This window comes from Scyliorhinus torazame, chromosome 21, assembly GCF_047496885.1.
Source record: "Scyliorhinus torazame isolate Kashiwa2021f chromosome 21, sScyTor2.1, whole genome shotgun sequence".
Taxonomy (NCBI): domain Eukaryota; kingdom Metazoa; phylum Chordata; class Chondrichthyes; order Carcharhiniformes; family Scyliorhinidae; genus Scyliorhinus; species Scyliorhinus torazame.
Window position 1 is genome coordinate 13,215,259 of NC_092727.1, and position 24,256 is coordinate 13,239,514.

General features: G+C 48.5%; 1 protein-coding gene across 2 annotated transcripts in view; it reads right to left on the bottom strand.

The window, feature by feature from the left end:
• The window catches only part of LOC140397954 (uncharacterized), a 36,205-nt gene that overhangs the window by 9,033 nt on the left and 2,916 nt on the right, over positions 1–24,256 (bottom strand). The window contains exons 2-3 of one of the 2 annotated variants that reach the window (XM_072486208.1): positions 23,135–23,245; positions 8,666–8,702 (exon numbers count right to left, since the gene is read on the bottom strand). In XM_072486208.1, coding sequence (XP_072342309.1) covers positions 8,666–8,702; positions 23,135–23,245 — 148 coding nt within the window. Of the gene's footprint in view, positions 1–8,650; positions 8,703–23,134; positions 23,246–24,256 lie in introns of both variants that reach the window. The other variant, XM_072486207.1, reaches the window with a different exon arrangement.

The window sequence follows — 24,256 nt, forward strand, 5'->3', positions numbered from 1 at the left end:
CGAAGGTGAGAGGCGGGGGTGAGGGTGGGGCGGGAGGGGGGGTTTGTTGGGAGGGGGGCTGTTGGGGGGAGGTTGGGGGGAGTGGGGGAACCCCGACCATAGGAGAGAGGATCAGAGAGATTATACTCAAACCATGTCCATGGGATTCTTTCCATGTACTTAATGATCTGTTGAGCTGCTCGCAGAAAAATACTTTTCACTGTACCTCAGTACACGTGACAATAAACAAATCCAGTCCAATCCCAAAACCATGTAGGACACTCGCTAGGCCACAACCACAGCACGAATCGCCAAGAAGAATGCGATTCCATTTAGAGAAGATCGAGGCCACGGCGAGTCTCCCACCAGCGGACCATTTAAATTGCGATCGCCATGACGCTAATATCCTATTGGCCCCGCTGTAGAATCTAGGGGTGAAATGTTCTCTTTTTCTGACCATGTGTCAAGTCAGGTGGGAAAAGTGGTGTCTAGCCTGCCGACCTCACTGCTGGCATTTCACAACGTATTTTTTGACGCCTTTAGTCAAAGGATGTCCTGGAGGTGGGTCCCAAAAAGTCACGTTGGCAGGGCAGGCCCCTGGCAGATCGGGGTGCTCGTTTTTATCGTGCACGCCCCAATCAGAAAACAACAAAAATTAAACGAGAAACGCAAATGCCCCACAGAAACCCAGCACAGGCCCCCACCCCCCCCACCCCCCCCCCCACCCCCCCCCCCCCCCCCCCCGCCCCCCACCCCACCCCACCCGCCCCCCCCCAACCCCCGGACATGGGGGCAAAATGAGAATTGAATGTATGGTAATGGGGTTCCTGAACTTTCATGGCATTAATGCCATCATTGGCAGGAGATGGGGACAATTACAAGGGGAAATTCCCACCAGAGTATAAGCCATTAGGGCTGAGAGCATTTACTATAGAGCAGAAGAATGTGAGGGGAGATTTAATTCATGTGCATTGAATTTCGAGGAGCCTAGATAGAGTGGACAGGCCTATTTCCATTAGCAGAGCTAGCAAACGGGAAAAGGGATAAAGTTGTTCATGGAGTGTTTAGAGGCGAGTTGAATGTCTGGAACTTACTGCCTGAAATAGTGGTTGAGGCAAAAACCCTCGTCACATTGAAAAAATACCAGGGTACACGCTGTCATGATATTCAAACACACACATCATGATAGACACACCAACAGACAAATCAGAACACACACCACAACCAATCACAGACAAAGACAGGAAACATATAAAAGCACAAACACGACACCTGGTGGACAGTATTAGCTGGAGACGAGGACAAGGACAGACCTGCTACACGACACACTCAGGGAGACAGCACGTGCAGAGTATCCAGAACGAACTGTATATAAGAGTTAAAATAAAATAGAGTTGTACCACATACAACTGTGTTGGCTCATCTGTGCACCAGAGCACCCAACACCACATGGTACAGGAGTGGATCGATACCTGCCGGCATACCTCAGTGTACACAGACAACCAGCAGTGCCCAGGCAAAATGTTACAGCTCCCGGTTCCGCAGCCGCTCCAGTGCCACGGCGATCTCCGCGAAAACTGGCGGCGATTCCGGCAAGTGTTCGAATTGTTCCTGGTGGCAGCTGAACTCCAAGACCTGGATGATAGTGAAAAAATTGAATTTCTCCTCACCATCGCCGGTGCACGGGCAAGAGAAATATTCACAAGGTTCAGGTTCTTTAGGAGGCAGCAAAGGTACGATTACCAGGCAGTCCTGGACAAATTCTCCAAGTACTGTGAAGAAAACGCAATCCAATCGGCAAGTAAAGGTAAGAAAAGCGGCAGTACTCACCTCGTGGCAGAGATCCCGGAGCCCGAATTCCCAGAGGCCGAAATCCCGGGCCTGAGAGAGGGCTGGGTCGAGGTCGGCGGCCATCTTGCTAATGGTATCACGCTAGCACAGTTGCGCGAGCAGTGCGCAGTCAAGAAAATGGCCATCGGTAAAGGAACCGCGATCTGAGCATGCGCAGTCGCTTCCTACGTGCTACATACCGAGCGTCAGGATGTCAGAGGCCCCAGACCGCACCAATTTAAAGGGGAAACGTCCCAAATCCAATTTAAAAGGGAAACGTCCCAAATCAAAAAAACAAAAATCTGTTAAAGCTGTAAAACAACCTTCCCTCACCTGGAATGACAGCACATTGCCGCAAATTGACCCAGGAGATGAATTTGACCTCCGAAGAACCCTCCGACAAGCAGTTACCTACGCACAAGCCGATGATTCCGACCTTGAATACTTCGATGACGATCTTTACAGTGTTTCGGGACCTCGCGTGCCCAATGACAGCTCCGTGGTCCTATACGACTATGACTCGGACGAACCTTTCGTGTTGCACATTGGCGGCCCCCACATTGAATCCGACGCAGATGCGGATTCATTTTTCGGATTTGAGGATCTTCAATCCAGCAGATATGACGTCCCAACTTATCAGTGCCGGATGATGCTGCAGCCTGACATTAACAGACAGGGAGCGGTGCAAGCACACGGAGAGCGCCCTGCTGCCACACAGAGCGTGGTCCACATCCCGCTCAGCGTTCCCGACTCTATGAAAGAAGAGATGCAAGACTCCAGAGCGCAGTCCTCGCATGAACAAGAAGTGACTCCAGAGTCACAAGCCTCCACAGCTGAACCGGCTTGAGGACCAGCCTATTCTTGAGGCGGTCACCCATTAGACTGGACTTATAACGCTGTTCATACGTTCAAAAAGTCAAACACTTCTGTATTATAACCTGTTGTTGTTTATCGTTCCAGATATCGTCTGACCGGACCACTGTTCAAGTTGTTTTTTTTTCTCGCATTCATGTTTTGTTATGGTACAACCATGTTAGTGTGACGCACCCGACATCGCCCCATGTAAATAGTTACGTCATATACACACGCTGTACACAACACACACACACACTCTTTGATGCACTCACGACACGATTATAGTTATAACCACGTAGGCACATATCTTTGTAAAAAGGGGGGATGTCATGATATTGAAACACACACATCATGATAGACACACCAACAGACAAATCAGAACACACAACACCACAACCAATCACAGACAAAGACAGGAAACATATAAAAGCACAAACACGACACCTGGTGGACAGTATTAGCTGGAGACGAGGACAAGGACAGACCTGCTACACGACACACTCACGGAGACAGCACGTGCAGAGTATCCAGAACGAACTGTATATAAGAGTTAAAATAAAATAGAGTTGTACCACATACAACTGTGTTGGCTCATCTGTGCACCAGAGCACCCAACACCACACACGCCTGAAGTGTCTCAATTTATAAGACTATCATTAAAAGCTGTAAAGTGAGTTCGGCAGGGTAGGTCTTTTTTGACTGGCCCGGACAGAATAGGCCACATGGCTTCTCTCCGTACCCTGCATTTCTACGGAATATTTTCCTCATGGATAATTGATAATAGCGCTTGGGGAGATCAAGCGAAAGTGGGAGAGGGAAGGCAAGGGCTAAAGATATGGGCTGGCTTCTCTATCCCGCCACACCCGTTTTCGGGTGCGGCGCCCCCCCGCCGGCAGCGTCATTCTCCCTCCCGGCAGCCGGCCAGTGGGGTTTCCCACTGTGGGCACCCCCCACGCCGTCGGGGAAACCCGCGGGCGAGAGTGCGCTGCCGGCGAAACGGAGGATCCCGCCGGCGGAGAATTCAGCCCGTGTTTTCTGAGCTTCTCGTGTTTCCTGGGAGGCTGGAGTACAAGATTGGTGGCAGACAACCCACTCAGTCCTTCGGCGGTCAGTTCCCACTACATCAACAATGAAACAGGATGCCGGAAGATTTTCCTTCAAATCTCAACAGAACCTGCTACGTCCTGTATGCCTTTTTTTTTTAATGTGGAGACTGCTTAGGAGGTATTCACAACAACCTTTTGCTGAAGGGCTATGATTTTTCTTTTGTCACATAATGACAGTTCCAAAATCATTCAGTAAAATGTATGTCCGCAGAACAGTAGTTTATAAATGACCACCAAACGGGTCTCCTTTAATACTCGATCTGTACGTTCCTCCTTATACCCGCCAGTGGTAATTTTCTAAAATGCGTTGCTTGCCATAAAATAAAATAAATGTAATACAGGCCCCCGGGGTGAAATTGCATTTTCAAAACCCATCTTTTTACTGTAATGAGCTTCTAATTCCATTGTTTAAAATGCCAGAATATCTTTCACTGCCCTATGTAACAATGGGTTTGAAACCTTGGGATGTCTATTACTGCTCTATCACATCAAAAATCACATCGACAATTAATGAGGCAGCATCAATTCCATTTCTTGCTTTTAATAGTAAAAACAATCGCAATAAATTTTTTAAATTAACATTTTATTTATCGGATTTTATTTTTTAAGGAGAGTTTTTTCATTGGCCATTGAAGCAAATATGAGGAAGTAAAGAGTTGGAAAAGTCTGGAGGTCCAGCCGTAAGAGGGAGCGGGATTAATGGATACAGTCCAACTGGGTCAAGTGCTGGCTTCTTCTCCAGTTATAAGGCTTGCAGCTCCCTCGCATCCTCTGGCCCAGTTGCTCCTCCCCACCACTGCCCTCACATTTCCAAAATAATTAAAATTAAATATGAGCCACCAAATCTAATTGTACTCATTCCACACACACTTTGCTAGTCCTCTTTTTCTGGGCAGCACGGTGAAACAGTGGTTAGCGCTGCTGCCTCACAGCTCTAGGGTCCTGGGTTCAATTCCAGCCTCAGGTGACTGTCTGTGCGCAGTTTGCACTTTCTCCCCGTGTGTGCGTGGGTTTCCTCTGGGTGCTCCGGTTTCCTCCCACAGCCCAAAGGTGCGCAAGTTAGGTGGATTGGCCATGATAAATTGCCCCTTAGTGTCCGAAAGGTTAGGTCGATTACTGGGTTATGGGGATAGGGTGGAGGCGTGTGCTTAAGAAAGGGGGCTCTTTCCAAGGGCCAGTGCAGGCTCGATGGGCCGAATGGCCTCCTTTTGCACTGTAAATTCTATGATTCTAAATCTCTGTTTTTGTACTGCTTAAAGCATATGCCAGAGAAGACTACATTCTAATGGCTCTCTGTGTAAAGAAGTTTATCCCTAAGCGCTCCTCCAGTTCTTCTCAAACCTGTTCCCTCTTGTTATCACGTTACCAACTGTCGTGATGTGGTCTACATGTACCTTTAAGGATGCATATCTTAAACCACTGTCCGTCACTGTCCACCACGAGACAGGGTGTCACGTCTAACACCATGACACTGCAGGCACAACACAGTCATACACGCCAGGCATGTTAACGTGGCCTCCCAGTTGTCATTTCCTGGATATGGTCTTATCTTCAAATAAAGGACCCACATTATTGGTTTACCAATTCTTGTCGTATGAGTGGTACAGTTGTGACAAATAGAAGAATGTCAAACCAGCCACCCAGGGGGGGGGGTTCAGTTATCTTAGTTGGCTGGATGGCTAGAACGTGATACGCAATGATGCCAATGCACAAATCCAACCCCCCATCTTTAGCCCATACTAGTGGAGTGGTGTCCCTCGAGATATACACAACCCATTCCTTCTAATTCCCGTACCGGCCTCCCCGAACAGGCGCCGGAATGTGGTGACTAGGGGCTTTTCGCAGTAACTTTATTGAAGCCTACTTGTGGCAATAAGCGATTATTATTATTAATGGAGAGAGATGCTTCTGGTCCTTTGTGGACAAAGGCTGATTATTTTAACAGCCACTGAAAGGAAGTCATTGTTATTTAGCCTACCAGAACCATTTGGACATCACCTCTCAGAATCAATGGAAGAAGCCCTAGCTTGTGAAGTCTCGAGTGCAAAACATGACCCCTCATCGCTGGTAACCTCTTATTGAATCTACGCTGCATCTTTTCCATTGCAATTCAACCCTTCCTCTAATGGGGTGCTTAAGGCATAACACACCATTCAAGGCCTACCTAAGATCTTGCACAAATTCAAAACATTACCTTCATGTTTTTGTAGTCTATGACTGGAAACAATTTACACTTTTAGTTTTAGAGCGAAAACAATCACTTAATTAACTCACCTTCAAAGATACATCTAATCATTCTAGAAACTTCCAATAAAGAAGTGGGAAGTGTAGCGGTAGGCACAATTTTCTCTTGTTATGTGATGCTGACTAAATGCCCGATCAGCCAGGGTTGTAACATTGACTCAAACGGAATCTTTCACATCGACACAGGAACCCATTCTCATTTGTATGAGACTCATCAGGAAAATGGATTCTAATAGATTCAACCATTGGAATATAGGCCAAGCAGAAGTCTTCACTAATTATTGCCAGCTCCTCCGCACATTCAGCTTCAGCAGTGTCTTTTGAAGCAACTATCCGAAAGATATTACCAGCATTACCTCCATCTCCACATTCTAGATTGTGCATCCTTCTGAGTTGTAATTTGCTGCCGGTCTAACAACGCCTCAGTTTAAAAATTCTCACCTTTGTTTTCAAGTCCCCCATGCAAACTTCGAAGATCTCTGCACTCCTTCAATTCTGGCCTCATACACATCTTCAATTTTGATCATTCCACCATTGGCAGTGGTGTGTCAAGTCGCCCCGGCTCTACACTCCAGAATTCCAAAACCTCTGACTCCTCCTTTAAGACACTGGGTGGAATTTTCCATACCAGTTACCAGCCCCCCCCCCCCCCCCCCCCGATCATGGCGTGTTCGGGCCCACCATTGGCCTGTGGCTTGATCTTCCGGTCCCGCCGATGGCAACGTTTTTTTCCGTGGCTCCCACCCTCCGCTGCTGAGGAATCTGCCATGGTGGGTCGCCATTGGTGGGTCCCGTGGATCTTGCCAGTGGGAAGGGCCAGAGAATCCCAGCCACTCTGTAACATCTATTAATTTGATTGAGCTTTTTGGCCACCTGCTCCAATGCCTCCTCATAGGTCTCCGTGTAAAAATTGTGGTGTCAAATTAAGTTTGATAATAATAATTAATAATAATCACTTATCGTCACAAGTAGGCTTCACTGAAGTTACTGTGAAAAGAAACTGTGATAACTTTCCTGTGAAGGGGCTGGGAGAGCATTTTACTGTGTTGAAGGCATAAATGCAAGTTGTTGTTTTCTGGTAAACACACATTTATAATTAGCATTGAAGCCACATAGCATTAAGGGAGAACAGCAATGAGTGGTTATAAGATAATGTTTGTGTAGTCAGTTTATTTTTAATTACAAAGGTTAGACAGGGGCCACTATCAAGCTATACAAAAACAGAACTAGAATCAATACTAGGATATATCAATAATAGTTCTTCTTTTCGCAGAGAATAATGAACCTGTGGAATAGGTTTACAGCTCATGAAATGAATGCTGATTCCCTCTGTTACTTCAAGTGAGATCTTTCTGACAGATCACATTGTAATGGAGTTAGCACCATAAGCATCCCAATGTGCTTTACAGGAGTGTTATCAAACAAAATTTGACACTTATATTTCTTTGTTAGCCGCAAAGAAATAAAGTACAGAGTTGCCTACACTCTGGATTCTTTCAAACACGATGAGAGGTTCATTAAGAAGTGTTGCTCATACAACCTAAGATGGAGAACTTGGCAAAACCTGCTCAAACACCCTTCTGATGTCACTACACATCATATGATGCTTAACAGCAGGAGTGTATTTCCAGATCCATATCGCCCCTCCCCTTTTACTTCATTTGTGTAACAGCAAAGATTTTACATTTATACAACAAATCCACTGATGCATTATCTTCGTACACAATTCAATAAGACAGTCTATCAGGTGGATGTCTATTCCGTTTGGTTGAATTCAAACCAGGCTACTCGAGACCTTGGACGTGTCCTCATTCCCTCCAGTAGGTGTTATTTCCAGGGAAGTTACTCCAGCGTCTGTCGCTATGGGTATTTGAAAGTTCCCAGAAACAGAATCAGAGCTTGTCTCCGTATTTAGCCTCTGTCCCGAACTATTTCTGTCTGGAATTTCCAACGGGACAACTTCTCGGCGATTTCACTTTGTGAAGTTAGTAGCTGATCAGCATGACATGGCCAAACCCCTTCACCGTCCCTCTGTACGGTGTATGACTGTACCTGTCTTTCATAGGGATCACAGCAGTTACCCATTTCTCGTTGGTGGTGTAGCTTCTAGCCAGCACTTGCTCTCCCTGGTTGAATACTCGCTTTTTAGAATTTTGCTCCCTCCCAGAAATTTGTGCTTGTTGTTGTCATTTGACAATCGCTGAAGTATCAGGGTGGAGTTAACAAATCAAACTTTGTTCGCAGTTTTCTTTGCAACAGTAGCATTGCTAGTGAACTCTATGTTGTAAAGGACCTTATTTCATTAAATCCCTTTGCATTTTTCTAAATTCCAAGGGGTATAGGCCCAGCCTGTTCAATCTTTCCTCATAAGATAACACCTTCACCCCAGGAATAAACCTAGCCAACCTTTTCTGAACTGTTTCCCATGCCAGTATAGTGAGGCTGAAATGAAATGCATTCTTTTTCCATCCCTCTATCCTTGCCAGAACTTCCAAAGGGCTTGGGTTGACAGGAGCCCTTTCCAATTCCTGAGTTCCCCGCCAGAACCGTCATAGCAGAGGCACTAGCCTCATTATCACAAACAGATTTTCCAACTCAAACCCTGAGGGGCCACCAAATAAAAATGTAAAACCTACCGGTCTGTGACCTACCCTTCGAGGAGTGAATGCTGCTTCGTCGAGCTCCACCCTTTTGAAAGAAAGGAGAGACTGAATAAGGGATGAGTTCCTTCAACATGAATCTATCTGATGTAACAAGTATCATGAATAGAAAATCAATTGGAACCCATTTGCGAAAACACGTCTCATTGTAACATGTTGACCTGGGCTTTGCAGTACTAACGATGACTGAACTATCAAGTGTTTGATGTCATTGTTCCTCTGAAACTGACAGTTACCTCTGTGGTCTTTGATGTGTTAGGCAGGTAGGTTCAATGTGGACTGCACTCGATGCAGGGAAGCTAGAAACAGACGTCTAACACTGGAGAGGATCCAACACTGTTTTATTCAATGATAGAACTGATATACATATTCAACTGTGGGTCGACACTATACTGAACTGACTGGAGACCTTGTACTAGCCTGACCAGACTTACTAGCTACCGCATGGTGCTTGCACTGTGCTAGCTCATGGACTCTGACTGTCTCAGTGGCTGGGTCCCGAGAGAGCGGGAAACTTAGTGCCCTCTGGCTTTATAGTGGTAGTGTCCTGTCTGGTGATTGGCTGCACTGTGCTGTGTGCTTACTGGTCATCCTGTGTGTCAATCACTGCCTGTCTGCATCTCATTATATACATGAGTGGATATTATGACATCTCCCCCCTTTTTTTTTTAGATAAATAAATACTAAGGTGTGCGTGCATATATATTTGCATTGCACAGGTCAAGGACACACAGCCTGAGTGAGAGAGATACAGACCGAGTGAGAATTTGGTAATTTGGTGCAGTGAGGTAACCAGAAAAGGTAAGTGGTTCATCTAATTTTGCTGTTTTTCAGTTAAAAGTGCAGTGTAGATTAGTGTCTGATTGGCTGAAGCTGCCCCCACCCTAATTGCTGAGAGGCAGTTATCTGGCAGTCACCTGAGGCCTGTTAAGGGGCACAAAGGTATACATTGTATTCTTCTCTTTGAAGTTTTAGTGTGAGTCATCCTAAAGTCTGTATAAAAGACAGACAGAAAGCGCACATTAGTAAGCATTGCGCAGGTCAAGGACACACAGCCTGAGTGAGAGAGATACAGACCGAGTGAGAATTTGGTAATTTGGTGCAGTGAGGTAATTCGGTGAAGAGTGGGAGAAGGTGCTTTTTCCCGACTGTTTTGTTCTCTCTCTTTCTTCGGGCCTAATTTCGGGAGCCGTTCGGAGGAGGAGGAGCAGTCTCTGTGAGTATAGAAACCTAACGGTATCTTCCTGTTTTACAGTATTTTCCCCAAAAGTGACGTCAGAGGGAAGCTGTGATCTGAGTGGTTGATAGCAAATCTGCCCCAAATTTAAAAAAAAACACAGCTAAACTCAAACTTAAATTAAACTAATTAATTAATTAGTGATGGCTGGTCAGGTGATGTGCTTGAGCTGCTTGATGTGGGAGCTGGCAGATCCCATTGCGAGCTGCAGCGACCACATCTGCAGTAAGTGTTGGCTGCTCGAAGAGCTCCGGCTCAGAGTTGATGAGCTGGAGTCTGAGCTTCAAACACTGAGGCACATCCGGGAGGGGGAGACTTACCTGGACACTGTGTTTCAGGAGGCAGTCACACCTGTCAGAGTAAGTAGTTTAAATCCTGCCAGTGGCCAGGGACAGCAGGGTGTGACTGCAAGTCAGGCAGGTAAAGGGAACCAGCAGTCAGGAACTCAGGAGCCTCAGCCCTTGACTCTGTCCAACAGGTATGAGGCACTTGCTCCCTGTGTGGATGGCGAACAGGGCTGCAGGAAGGATGAGTCAGCTGACCAAGGCACCATGGTTCAGCAGGCCATTCAAGGGGAGGGAGTAAATAGGCAAGTTGTAGTTGTAGGGGATTCTATTATCAGGGGGATAGATAGTATCCTTTGTGAGCAGGATAAAGAGTCCCGCATGGTATGTTGCCTGCCCGGTGCTAGGGTGCGGGACATCTCTGACCGGCTTGAAAGGATACGGGAGAGGGAGGGGGAGGATCCAGTTGTTGTGGTCCATGTCGGTACCAACAACATAGGCAAGTCTAGGAAAGAGGACCTGTTTAGAGATTATAAAGAGCTAGGATTCAAATTAAAAAACAGGTCCTCAAGGGTCATAATCTCCGGATTACTGCCCGAGCCACGGGCAAATTGGCAATGGGAGGCAAGAATAAAGGAAGTTAACACGTGGCTGAAAGAGTGGTGTGGGAAAGAGGGGTTCCTTTTCATGGGACACTGGCATCAGTTTTGGGACAGGGGGGACCTATACCGTTGGGATGGTCTCCACCTGAACCGAGCTGGGACCAGTGTTCTGGCGAAAAGAATAAATAGGGTGGTCAATAGGACTTTAAACTAAAGATTGGGGGGGAAGGGAAAGTCAGGGAACCAAGAGGTGAAGTAATCAGTGGGAAGCGTAGCTGCTTAGGAATACAAAAAAGCACGAAAAGACAAAACTCAGGAGAGGTTACGATAGTCCCCATCCCACAAAATATGACACAGTGTATGGAAAGGCTCAGTAAACCAAGGTCCACCACACTAAGAAAACAAAAAGGGATGGTCAATAGAGAATTAAAGGTGCTATATTTAAATGCGCGCAGTGTACGGAACAAGGTAGATGAGCTTGTGGCCCAGATTGTGACTGGCAGGTATGATGTGGTAGGCATCACAGAGACATGGTTGCAGGGGGTTCAGGACTGGCATTTAAACATCCAGGGATTCACAACCTATCGAAAAGACAGGGAGGTGGGCAGAGGGGGCGGGGTTGCCTTGTTAATTAGGAATGAAATTAAATCAATAGCACTAAATGACATAGGGTCAGATGAAGTGGAGTCTGTGTGGGTCGAGTTGAGGAACCACAAAGGCAAAAAAACCATAATGGGAGTTATGTACAGGCCTCCTAACAGTGGTCAGGACCGGGGGCACAAAATGCACCACGAAATAGAAAGTGCATGTCAGAAAGGCAAGGTCACAGTGATCATGGGGGACTTCAATATGCAGGTGGACTGGGTAAATAATGCTGCCAGTGGACCCAAGGAAAGGGAATTCATTGAATGTTTACAGGAGGGCTTTTTGGAACAGCTTGTGATGGAGCCCACGAGGGAACAGGCCATTCTGGACTTAGTGTTATGTAATGAGCCAGACTTGATTAAAGATCTTAAAGTAAGGGAGTACTTAGGAGGCAGTGATCATAATATGGTAGAATTCAATCTCCAATTTGAAAGAAAGAAGGTAGAATCAGATGTAAAGGTGTTACAGTTAAATAAAGGTAACTACAGGGGCATGAGGGAGGAACTGACGAAAATCGACTGGGAGCAGAGCCTAGTGGGAAAGACAGTAGAACAGCAATGGCAGGAGTTTCTGGGAGTAATTGAGGACACAGTGCAGAGGTTCATCCCAAAGAAAAGAAAGGTTATCAGAGGGGGATTGGCTGACAAAGGAAGTTAGGGAATGCATCAAAGCAAAAGAGAAAGCTTATAATGTGGCAAAGAGTAGTGGGAAATCAGAAGATTGGGAAGGCTACAAAAACAAACAGAGGATAACAAAGAGAGAAATAAGGAAAGAGAGGATCAAATATGAAGGTAGGCTAGCCAGTAACATTAGGAATGATATTAAAAGTTTCTTTAAATACATTAAAAACAAACGGGAGGCAAAAGTTGACATTGGGCCGCTCCAAAATGACGCTGGTAATTTTGTGATGGGAGACAAGGAAATAGCTGAGGAACTAAATAAGTACTTTGCGTCAGTCTTCACAGTAGAAGACATGAGTAATATCCCACCAATTCCGGAGAGTCAGGGGGCAGAGTTGAATATGGTAGCCATCACAAAGGAGAAAGTACTAGAGAAACTAAGAGGTCTAAAAATTGATAAATCTCCGGGCCCAGATGGACTACATCCTAGAGTTCTAAAGGAGATAGCTGAAGAAATAGTGGAGGCGTTAGTTATGATCTTTCAAAAGTCACTGGAGTCCGGGAAAGTCCCAGAGGATTGGAAAACCGGTGTTGTAACCCCCCTGTTCAAGAAGGGAACAAGGAAAAAGATGGAAAATTATAGGCCAATTAGCCTAACCTCGGTTGTTGGCAAGATTCTAGAATCCATTGTTAAGGATGAGATTTCTAAATTCTTGGAAGTGCAGGGTCAGATTAGGACAAGTCAGCATGGATTTAGTAAGGGGAGGTCGTGCCTGACAAACCTGTTAGAGTTCTTTGAAGAGATAACAAATAGGTTAGACCAAGGAGAGCCAATGGATGTTATCTATCTTGACTTCCTAAAGGCCTTTGATAAGGTGCCTCACGGGAGACTGCTGAGTAAAATAAGGGCCCGTGGTATTCGAGGCAAGGTACTAACATGGATTGACGATTGGCTGTCAGGCAGAAGGCAGAGAGTTGGGATAAAAGGTTCTTTTTCGGAATGGCAACCGGTGACGAGTGGTGTCCCGCAGGGTTCAGTGTTGGGGCCACAGCTGTTCTCTTTATATATTAACCATCTAGATGACGGGACTGGGGGCATTCTGGCTAAGTTTGCCGATGGTACAAAGATAGGTGGAGGGGCAGGTAGTATGGAGGAGGTGGGGAGGCTGCAGAAAGATTTAGACAGTTTAGGAGAGTGGTCCAAGAAATGGCTGATGAAATTCAACGTGGGCAAGTGCGAGGTCTTGCACTTTGGAAAAAAGAATAGAGGCATGGACTATTTTCTAAACGGTGACAAAATTCATAATGCTGAAGTGCAAAGGGACTTGGGAGTCCTAGTCCAGGATTCTCTCAAGGTAAACTTGCAGGTTGAGTCCGTAATTAAGAAAGCAAATGCAATGTTGTCATTCATCTCAAGAGGCTTGGAATATAAAAGCAGGGATGTACTTCTGAAGCTTTATAAAGCATTAGTTAGGCCCCATTTAGAATACTGTGAGCAATTTTGGGCCCCACACCTCAGGAAGGACATACTGGCACTGGAGCGGGTCCAGCGGAGATTCACACGGATGATCCCAGGAATGGTAGGCCTAACATACGATGAACGTCTGAGGATCCTGGGATTATATTCATTGGAGTTTAGGAGGTTGAGGGGAGATCTAATAGAAACTTACAAGATAATGAATGGCTTAGATAGGGTGGATGTAGGGAAGTTGTTTCCATTAGCAGGGGAGACTAGGACCCGGGGGCACAGCCTTATAATAAAAGGGAGTCACTTTAGAACAGAGATGAGGAGAAATTTCTTCAGCCAGAGAGTGGTGGGCCTGTGGAATTCATTGCCACAGAGGGCGGTGGAGGCCGGGACGTTGAGTGTCTTTAAGACAGAAGTTGATAAATTCTTGATTTCTCGAGGAATTCAGGGCTATGGAGAGAGAGCGGGTAAATGGAGTTGAAATCAGCCATGATTGAATGGCGGAGTGGACTCGATGGGCCGAATAGCCTTGCTTCCGCTCCTATGTCTTATGGTCTTATATATATATATATATATATATATATGCCTGACTATATACAAAAGGTGTCTAAATGAACGTATATGCAGAGGAAGGTGTTGATAGTGCAGATACATGGCAAACAAAACAATATTTATAGAAGTTAAATCGATGAAGTCACAAAATGTACAAAAGTTCAGTCTACAGATTCAGTCTTTGTGGTGGGCGACAAATTCTTGTCGATCGCCGCAGAGGTGGATCACGAGCCGCCTGCACGTGGATAGGCGGGATCGCTGCCATCGCGGTGGTCGCATGGGCCAGCAGGATTGCTGGTAGATCGGTGGCCTCGTAGCAGGGTACGTCCGGAGTAAGCATCGTAGGCGGCGGGGCACTTCGGTCAGGTAGCGGGCGTGGAACACTTCGCAGTACCCGCCTGTTGCACCGTAGCAGGGAGCCATCAGCCATGTGGACAAGGAATGATCTTGGGGCCACTTGTTTGATCACAACAGCTGTGGCTGACCAGCCGCCCTCAGGCAACTGGACACGAACATGATCAGTTGGGGCCAGCTCGGGTAGATCCGAGGCATGTGCATCGTATGTGTCTGTGGTAGTATGCATTTGGGGTCATGTGGGACTGTGAAGCCATGATGTCATTGGCTGACAGATCCTGGGTCCTGGTTGGACGTTGACCTCTAGCTCCGCCCTGAAGGTGGAGTATAAGTACCTGGAGCCCTCCCCCGCAGGTAGTCTACTACTGAACTGCGGGGGAAACAGTCACGCTTAATAAAGCCTCATCGACTTCACTCTATTCGTCTCTCGGAGTCTTTGTGTGCTACAATTTATTAAGCGTGCCTAAAAAGGACTATGGAGCTCAGGATCATCCCGGAATGCCTGAGGATCAGCCCCCACGCAGTGAACGCGGCAGCAGCTTTCAAGCATTGGCAGACTTGTTTCGAGGCCTACCTCAGAACGGCCACCGGCCGGGTCACAGAAGACCAAAAACTACAGGTCCTGCACTCGAGGTTAAGCACGGAGATTTTCTCTTTCATCGAAGACGCAGAGGATTTCCAGATGGCATTCGCAGCACTGAAAAGTCTCTATGTCCGCCCAGTAAACCAGATCTATGCTCGCTATCAACTCGCAACGAGACGGCAAAGTCCCGGAGAATCGATAGATGAATTCTACGCTGCGCTACTAATTTTGGGACGAGCTTGCAGCTGCCCGTCGGTGAACGCAAATGAACACCCGGACATGTTAATGCGCGATGCTTTTGTGGCAGGTATGAACTCCTCCCAAATCCGCCAAAGACTTCTAGAAAAAGAGTCGCTAAGACTCTCAGAGGCACGGGCCCTAGCAGCCTCCCTAGACGTTGCCGCGCGTAATACCCGCGCCTACGGCCCCGACCGCGCGGCAGCCCATTGGGCTCCGTACGTACCCGTCGCGACAAACCCACCCCCCCCCCCGTACACCCCACAGGCTTGCGCGGTCCAAACGCCAAGTCGCACCGGAGGCGCCCGCTGCTATTTCTGCGGCCAGGCGAAACACCCCCGGCAGCGCTGCCCGGCCCGCGCAGCAATCTGCAAGAGCTGCGGGAAAAAGGGCCATTTCGCGGTTGTGTGCCGGTCCCGCGAGGTCACCGCTGTCCCGGGAAAACAGGGAGCCCTGCACGCCGCTTACGCTCCCCAACCCCCCCAGCGCCCCATGTACGACCCGCAGGCGCAGCCACTCTGGGTCCCGACCACCGCGGTCCCGGGTGAACAGGGAGCCCTGCACGCCGCTTACGCTCCCCAACACCCCCCCCCCCCCCCGCGCCCCATGTATGACCCGCCGGCGCTACCACTTTGGGTCCCGACCACCGCTCTCCCCGGAGAAGAGGGAGTTCTGCGCGGCTCTAACGCCCCCCAAACCACCCCCTCGCGCCCCACGTATGACCCGCCGGCGCTACCAATTTGGGTCCCGACCACCGCTGTCCCCAGGGATGAGGGAGCCCCGCGCGTTCCTAACTCTCCCCAACCCCCCCAGCGCCCCATGTGCGACCCGCAGACGTCGCCATTTTGGGTCCCGGCCACCACGAGGGGAGGAAGGGCGCCGCCATCTTGGACCACCCCAGACCTGTACGACGCATGGGGGCGGCCATTTTGTCCACCCCCGCCGCCATCTTGTGACCCCCCAGCCATGTGCGATGCATGGGGGCAGCCATTTTGTTCATCCCCGACGCCATCTTGGACGGCAACAACGGACCCCAGTGTCGACGGCTCCACGGGGTTCGAAGAAGACGCTCAACTACTATAACCACGTCTCGCTTCAATGACGCTGGACCAAGCTCGGCCCCGGACACTCCAGACGACGACGACAACGGTGCTGATAAACGGGCACGAGACACCATGCCTAGTCGACTCCGGGAGCACGGAGAGCTTTATCCACCCCGACACGGTAAGACGCTGTTCCTTGACCACCTATCCCACCGCACAAAAGATTTCCCTAGCTGCAGGATCCCACTCCGTACAGATCAAAGGTTTCTGCATAGTTACCCTAACGGTGCAAGGGAGGGAGTTCAAAAACTACAGGCTCCACGTCCTTCCCCAACTCTGCGCCCCCACATTACTGGGATTAGACTTCCAGTGCAATCTACAGAGCCTTACCTTCAAATTCGGCAGCCCAATACCCCCACTCACTATCTGCGGCCTCGCAACCCTCAAGGTGCAACCCCCGTCCTTGTTTGCGAACCTCACCCCGGATTGCAAACCCGCCGCCACTAGGAGCAGACGGTACAGCGCCCAGGACCGGACCTTCATTCGGTCCGAAGTCCAGTGGCTACTAAAGGAAGGCATAATCCAGGCCAGCAATAGTCCCTGGAGAGCACAGGTGGTAGTAGTGAAGACAGGGGAGAAGCAAAGGATGGTCATAGACTATAGCCAGACCATCAACAGGTACACACAACTAGACGCGTACCCTCTCCCCCCGCATATCCGACATGGTCAATCGGATTGCCCAATATAAAGTCTTCTCCACCGTGGACCTCAAGTCCGCCTACCATCAGCTCCCCATCCGCCCAAGTGACCGCAAGTACACAGCCTTCGAGGCAGACGGGCGATTATACCATTTCCTAAGGGTCCCATTTGGCGTCACAAACGGGGTCTCGGTCTTACAACGAGAGATGGACCGAATGGTTGATCAACACGTGTTGCGGGCCACGTTCCCGTATCTCGACAATGTAACCATCTGCGGCCACGACCAGCAGGACCACGACGCCAACATCCAAAAATTCCTCCAGACCGCCAAAGCCTTGAACCTCACGTACAACGAGGACAAGTGCGTCTTTAGCACCAACCGGCTAGCCATCCTGGGCTGGGAACTGGGCTACGTAGTGCGCAATGGGATAATAGGCCCCGATCCCGAACGTATGCGCGCCCTCATGGAATTTCCCCTCCCGCACTGCTCAAAAGCCCTGAAACGCTGCCTGGGGTTCTTTTCATACTACGCCCAGTGGGTCCCCCAGTACGCAGACAAGGCCCGCCCTCTAATACAGACCACGACCTTCCCTCTGTCGACAGAGGCTTGCCAGGCCTTCAGCCGCATCAAAGCGGATATCGCAAAGGCCACGATGTGCGCCATCGACGAGTCCCTCCCCTTCCAGGTCGAGAGCGACGCCTCCGACGTAACTCTAGCGGCCACCCTTAACCAAGCGGGCAGACCCGTGGCCTTTTTCTCCCGAATCCTCCACGCTTCAGAAATCCGCCACTCCTCAGTGGAAAAGGAAGCCCAAGCCATAGTGGAAGCTGTGCGACATTGGAGGCATTACCTGGCCGGCAGGAGATTCACTCTTCTCACCGACCAACGGTCGGTAGCCTTCATGTTCGATAATGCACAGCGGGGCAAAATCAAAAACGACAAGATCTTAAGGTGGAGGATCGAGCTCTCCACCTTCAACTACGAGATCTTGTATCGTCCCGGAAAGCTGAACGAGCCGTCCGATGCCCTATCCCGCGGCACATGTGCCAACGCACAAATTAACCGCCTCCAAACCCTCCACGAGGACCTCTGCCACCCGGGGGTCACTCGGTTTTTCCACTTTGTCAAGTCCCGCAACCTCCCATACTCCTTAGAGGAGGTCCATACAGTCACAAGGAACTGCCACATCTGCGCAGAGTGCAAACCGCATTTCTTCAGGCCGGATGGTGCGCACCTGATTAAGGCTTCCCGCCCCTTTGAACGCCTTAGTCTGGACTTCAAAGGACCCCTCCCCTCCACCGACCGCAACATATACTTCCTTAATGTGGTGGACGAGTACTCCCGCTTCCCATTCGCCATCCCCTGTTCTGACATGACCGCGGCCACAGTCATTAAAGCCCTGAACACCATATTCACACTGTTCGGTTGCCCCGCATACGTCCACAGCGACAGGGGGTCCTCTTTCATGAGTGACGAGCTGCGCCAGTTCCTGCTCAGCAACGGGATAGCCTCGAGCAGGACGACCAGCTACAACCCCCGGGGGAACGGGCAAGTAGAGAGGGAGAACGGCACGGTCTGGAAGACCGTCCTACTGGCCCTACGGTCCAGGGACCTCCCAGTTTCCCGGTGGCAGGAGGTCCTTCCGGACACCCTCCACTCCATCCGGTCACTACTGTGTACTAGCACTAATCAAACGCCTCATGAGCGCCTCCTTGTCTTCCCCAGGAAGTCCTCCTCTGGAACGTCGCTGCCGACCTGGCTGGCGGCCCCAGGACCCATCTTGCTCCGAAAGCACGTGCGGACGCACAAGTCGGACCCGTTGGTCGAAAGGGTTCACCTCCTTCACGCGAACCCGCAGTACGCCTACGTGGAGTACCCCGACGGCCGACAGGACACGGTCTCTCTGCGAGATCTGGCGCCCGCCGGCAACACACACACCACCCCGACACCAATCACCCAACCCCCCCCTTCCTGCCACCGCCGCACCCCGCGACCGCCCCCTTCCCAGGAGGATCAGTCCTCCTCCCAGGCCCGACCAGGAATAAAGCCCAAGCTGAAACCGTAAGGCTCCCGGAGAAGACAACACCAGAACAAGCACCACCACCACCGGGGCCGAGGCGATCGACACGGACGACCAGACCGCCCGACCGACTCGTGGCGTCGATCTAACAGTACAATGTGGACTTTTAATGAGAACATTTTGTCTTTCCTGACGATTGCTGTAAATAGTTGAAACAAAAAAAAAAACCTTGTACATACTGTTATATTGAAAGTTTTCCTCCCAGGACCAGCCTTGTAAACCCTTACCACCATGCGAAGCATCACCCCGCCGGGTTCATTTTTAACAAGGGGTGAATGTGGTAGTATGCATTAGGGGTCATGTGGGACTGTGAAGCCATGATGTCATTGGCTGACAGATCCCGGGTCCTGGTTGGACGTTGACCTCTAGCTCCGCCCTGAAGGCGGAGTATAAGTACCTGGAGCCCTCCCCCGCAGGTAGTCTACTACTGAACTGCGGGGGAACAGTCACGCTTAATAAAGCCTCATCGACTTCACTCTATTCGTCTCTCGGAGTCTTTGTGCGCTACAGTGTCCTTCTGTTGAGCTCAATGAGAGGTCTGTAATCCTCGGCACAGAAATAAAGTAAGCAAATGCGTTGGGCTACGGAAAGGTTTTGACAACACCACAATCTGAAAGATGAGCTGTTGTTTTGATCAGTACTATAAGTGGTAATTGTTAGCATTCAATGGTCTATCATCTTCCAATGTGTCGGCCATCGCTGTTGGCAGCACGCTTGCATCTGAGTCACAAGGTTCCACCTACTTCAGGACTTGAGTACAGAAACCAATGTTGATACACCAGTGCTTTACTCAGGGATTGCTGCACTGTTGGAGTGCTGCACTGCTGAAGGTGTTGAATGCGACGTCAATCTCAGGCCTTCTCGACCCGCTTAGGTGGATTATCTTGAAAAATAACAGGAGAGTTCCCCCTTGAACCCTGGCCAACATTTATCCCTCAATCAACATCACAAAAACAGATTATCTGGTCAATGTCACATTGGTATTTGTGAGAGCTTGCTCTTTACAAATTATCTGTGTGTTTCCTACCTTACAACAGTGACTACACTTAAAATATTTTAAACAGAATAGTGTTTAACCTCAATGCAAAGACAGTTGCCGCATTTTGACTAATCTGACCAGGAGAGAAACAAACTGACGGCCTCCCCCATCACAACATCGCACTGCATTGTAAACAAATCTGAGGATTCTACTCTCCATCTCAAGCCCAGTTCCAAATGTTTACGAATTTGGATGTAGAAATCCTCCTTGCCATCAATGGACCTTTCATTAGGTTCAGTCTAGATCACTGTCACTGGGTCAAAATCCTGGAACTCGCTCCATAATGATGGTTCTGGATGGTGTCACCCCATTACCATCTCAAGGGCAATTAGACATGGACAACAAACCTGGGCCTCACCAGTGCTACTCATATCTTACAAATGTATCAATAGAAAAATAAATTAAAAATAAAAATAAAATGATTTTAGGATTAAAACTACAATTAACCCTATCCATACAATATCTGACCCAAAGGAACCTCTCATTCACCTTTTTGGAAGCTTAAGCATATTTTCTTTCATGAAAAACATTTTATGGAATTTTTTTTTCATCTCCTCAAGGTTAATAAAGGTCTTGGTCTCCAAACCTAGATAATGTTGGTGACTATTACCTTTCAGAAAGGAGTTTGCTCTGTCTGAAAACCGACAGTCTGAATACATCACTCGTGCCTTGCAAAGGCCTTGGTAACATCATAAACAGGCTGGAAAATTCCTTCCGGCATTTTCCCTTGGCTCTGCTTTTCTCCCCTTGACGCTGGAAGGTCACATTCCTTCTGCTGGAGATGCACAGATGGTGGAAGCCACAGCGGGGATTAAGGAATTACAAATGTGTCAGTGCTGACTGGGAACTACATCAGTCAAAGCATAAAGGCAGACTGCATAGTGGAGCCTTCCTCAGCTGTCTATAGGCCTGGGGAGAAGCATCTTTATTATGGCGCTGTTTCCTTCATCACTGGAGTTCACAATGTTTGAATATCGTCAAGCCTGCTTCCTTGTCCACCACGTTTTCCCCTCAGTGAATCCAAAATGGATCAGCCTGTCTGGTGGGAGGTTTATCCAGGAGCAGATTGCAGAGTTTGGGGATATGAGATGGTGGCAGGGGGGAGAATTTCTCCCGGAGGAGGAACGCTTTTTAAAATTTGCTACAATGCAAAGCATCCCTTTCTTGACCTCCTTCCTTCCACCTTTACTTTTCCAAAAGGTAACACAAAAATACCCCCATTTCACCCATGTGTTCATGGAATTTCATAGAACTTACAGTGCAGAAGGAGGCCATTCGGCCCATCGAGTCTGCACCGGCTCTTGGAAAGAGCACCCTACCCATGGTCAACACCTCCACCCTATCCCCATAACCCAGTAACCCCACCCAACACTAAGGGCAATTATGGACACTAAGGGCAATTTATCATGGCCAATCCACCTAACCTGCACATCTTTGGACTGTGGGAAGAAACCGGAGCACCCGGAGGAAACCCACGCACACACGGGGAGGATGTGCAGACTCCGCACCGACAGTGACCCAAGCCGGAATCGAACCTGGGACCCTGGAGCTGTGAAGCAATTGTGCTATCCACAATGCTACCGTGCTGCCCATCACCCAAACGTGGTTTAGCTGAAGGGGGCAGCTCTAAAAATGGAACAAAAGCATTTGGAACGAAGAGAGGGGGAGCTTAATTGTTGACAACAATGATGTATGAGTGGCAATGTCACATACGCCTTTCTTGCATGTTTGAACAAATTGCAGGTTCTTAGCACTAATCTATTAAGTGCACATCATTGGATCAGTGTCACCTACGCACATTATAGCGACAGCTTACACTCTATAGTGCATCTCAGGAACAGGACATGTCCCCCTATTTGAGGAAAGATGTGGTGGCATTGGAGGCAGTTCAGAGGGGGTTCACTAGGTTGATTCCAGAGATGAGGGGTTTGTCGTATGAGGAGAGATTGAACAGTTTAGGCCTATACTCACTAGAGTTTAGAAGAATGAGGGGAGATCAAATTGAGGTATATACGATGATAAAAGGCATGGATAAAGTAGACTTGGAGTGCATGCTTTCTCTTGTGGGGCAATTTTGAAAGAGAGGTCACAGTTTTAGGACAAGGGGTAGCAGATTTAAAACATAGATGCTTCTCCCAAAGGGTCGTGAATCTGTGGAATTTGCTACCGTAGATTGCAGTGGATGCTGGGTAAATTTAAGGAGGAGTTAGACAGATTTTTAATTGGTAATGGGTTAAAGGGTTATGGAGAACAGGCATCGCAGTGGAGTTAAGGCCAGGATGAGATCAGCCATGACCGTATTGAATGGCGGAGCAGGCTTGAGAGGCTAAATTGCCGACTCCTGCTCCTAGTTCTTGCGTTCTTACGTTCAAAGAAAGAACTATTCTGTCTCATTCCATCTTCCAACTCTTGATCTGAAATCCTGTAGGTGACAGCACCTCGAGCGCAAATCTGATGTTCTTGCTTAATAAGGGGATCGGGGATTATGGGGAGAAGGCAGGAGAACGGGGGTGAGGAACAAAGCAGCCATGGTCGAATGGCGGAGCAGACTCAATGGGCCGAATGGCCTATTCTGCTCCTTTCCCTCATGGTCTTATGTCTTATGTCTATTGTGTAATGATCAAAGTGACCTCTCAGGACTCCAATTCTTGAGCCCTCAAGAATCTGTGGATGTGAAAAGAAAAGGAATTCTAGTGGATGTCAAAGTGGATTGAACAGAGGGACCTGAGGTTTTGATGTAGGGGTTGGTTGCCCCCCCCCCCCTCCCCCCCCCCCCTCCCCGCAAAGAGCCAAGGGTCTTAAATGACGTTGTCAGGCAAACCTCAAATTAACCTAAAGGGCACTGCTAACATCAGATAGTGGCGCAGATCATTCAGTATTGGGTATGGATCATATCCACCTGCAGAAAATGAAGAATCTACGTCATGAAACAGATCAGCCTCAGACCTCCCAGAACGGAGGGTAAGTACATGGCCACCTTTCCCCAGTGTAAAGTGTGGAGCATCCCGAGTTTTACCTCATTCACCCGACTGGATCTGCGATACCGACTGACGTTCCGTATGTGCCAGGGCAGCGGCTGGTACACCCGATAGTGGAGAGGTTCGTCCCGGAACAGCCCGGTCCCAAACTTCAAGGTGGCATGTGGTAAAAATGACAGAGCATGAAACAGTGAAAACAGTGAGAGTACGCCGAGAAAGGATTTATAAAAGGCGGGGACAATAACCTTCTTGCTACGTCCATAATATTGGTTTTATCTGTCAAATAGACTCTTGACAAATCATGAAACCTTTTTCTTCCTGCCCATGTGGCTGTGCCGATGGGTTGTCAAGCAAAACTCATAACACCTTACTTTCCTAATTTTGTAGCCACCAATGCAGTGTAAAAAACAAGGCTGATCACAGAATCTGCTTTGAGTGTTATTGATGCTATATTAACATATGCCAATTTAAAATAACTTTATTTGCAGAACTGCTTAATTCCAAAATGTATTTACAAATATACTTGTTTATGGGATGTGAGCGTCGCTGGCTAAACCAACAATTATTGCCCATCCATAATTGCCCTTGAGAAGGCGGTGGTGAGCTGCCTTCTTGAACCGCCGCAGTCCGTATGGTGTTAGCACTCCCACAGTGCTGTTAGGGAGGGAGTTCCAGGATTTTGACCCAGCCACAGCGAAGGAACGGCGATATATTTACAAAGCTGGGCGGCGAGTAACTTGGAGTGGAACTTGCCAGGTGAATAGTAAACCCGTCAGTCGTTACGCCAAATCATCCAACCGATTGGTGGCTGACACCAGAATTTATCCACCCAACTGTTTAATGAGACGAATGTGAGGAGAGAGGAGAGAATACCAGGAGGACGAGAAACACAAACAATGACGGAGGAGAAAGGCAAGAGGAAGGGATCAAACCGAAAGAAAAAAAAATTGGCAAAAAACTGCAGGTGCTGAATACCTGAAATAAAATCAGGAAAAGCTGAAAACAGTTAGCAGGTCGGGCAACATCTTTGGAGAGAGAAACAAAATTAATGGCCTGAATATTCACCGACTCGGGAATCCTTTAAAAATGCTGGCTGCGTCCTAATTCCAAGATTCCTAAATCCATTCGCGGTTTCTTATTTTTGCGAGTTCTTTTTAAGG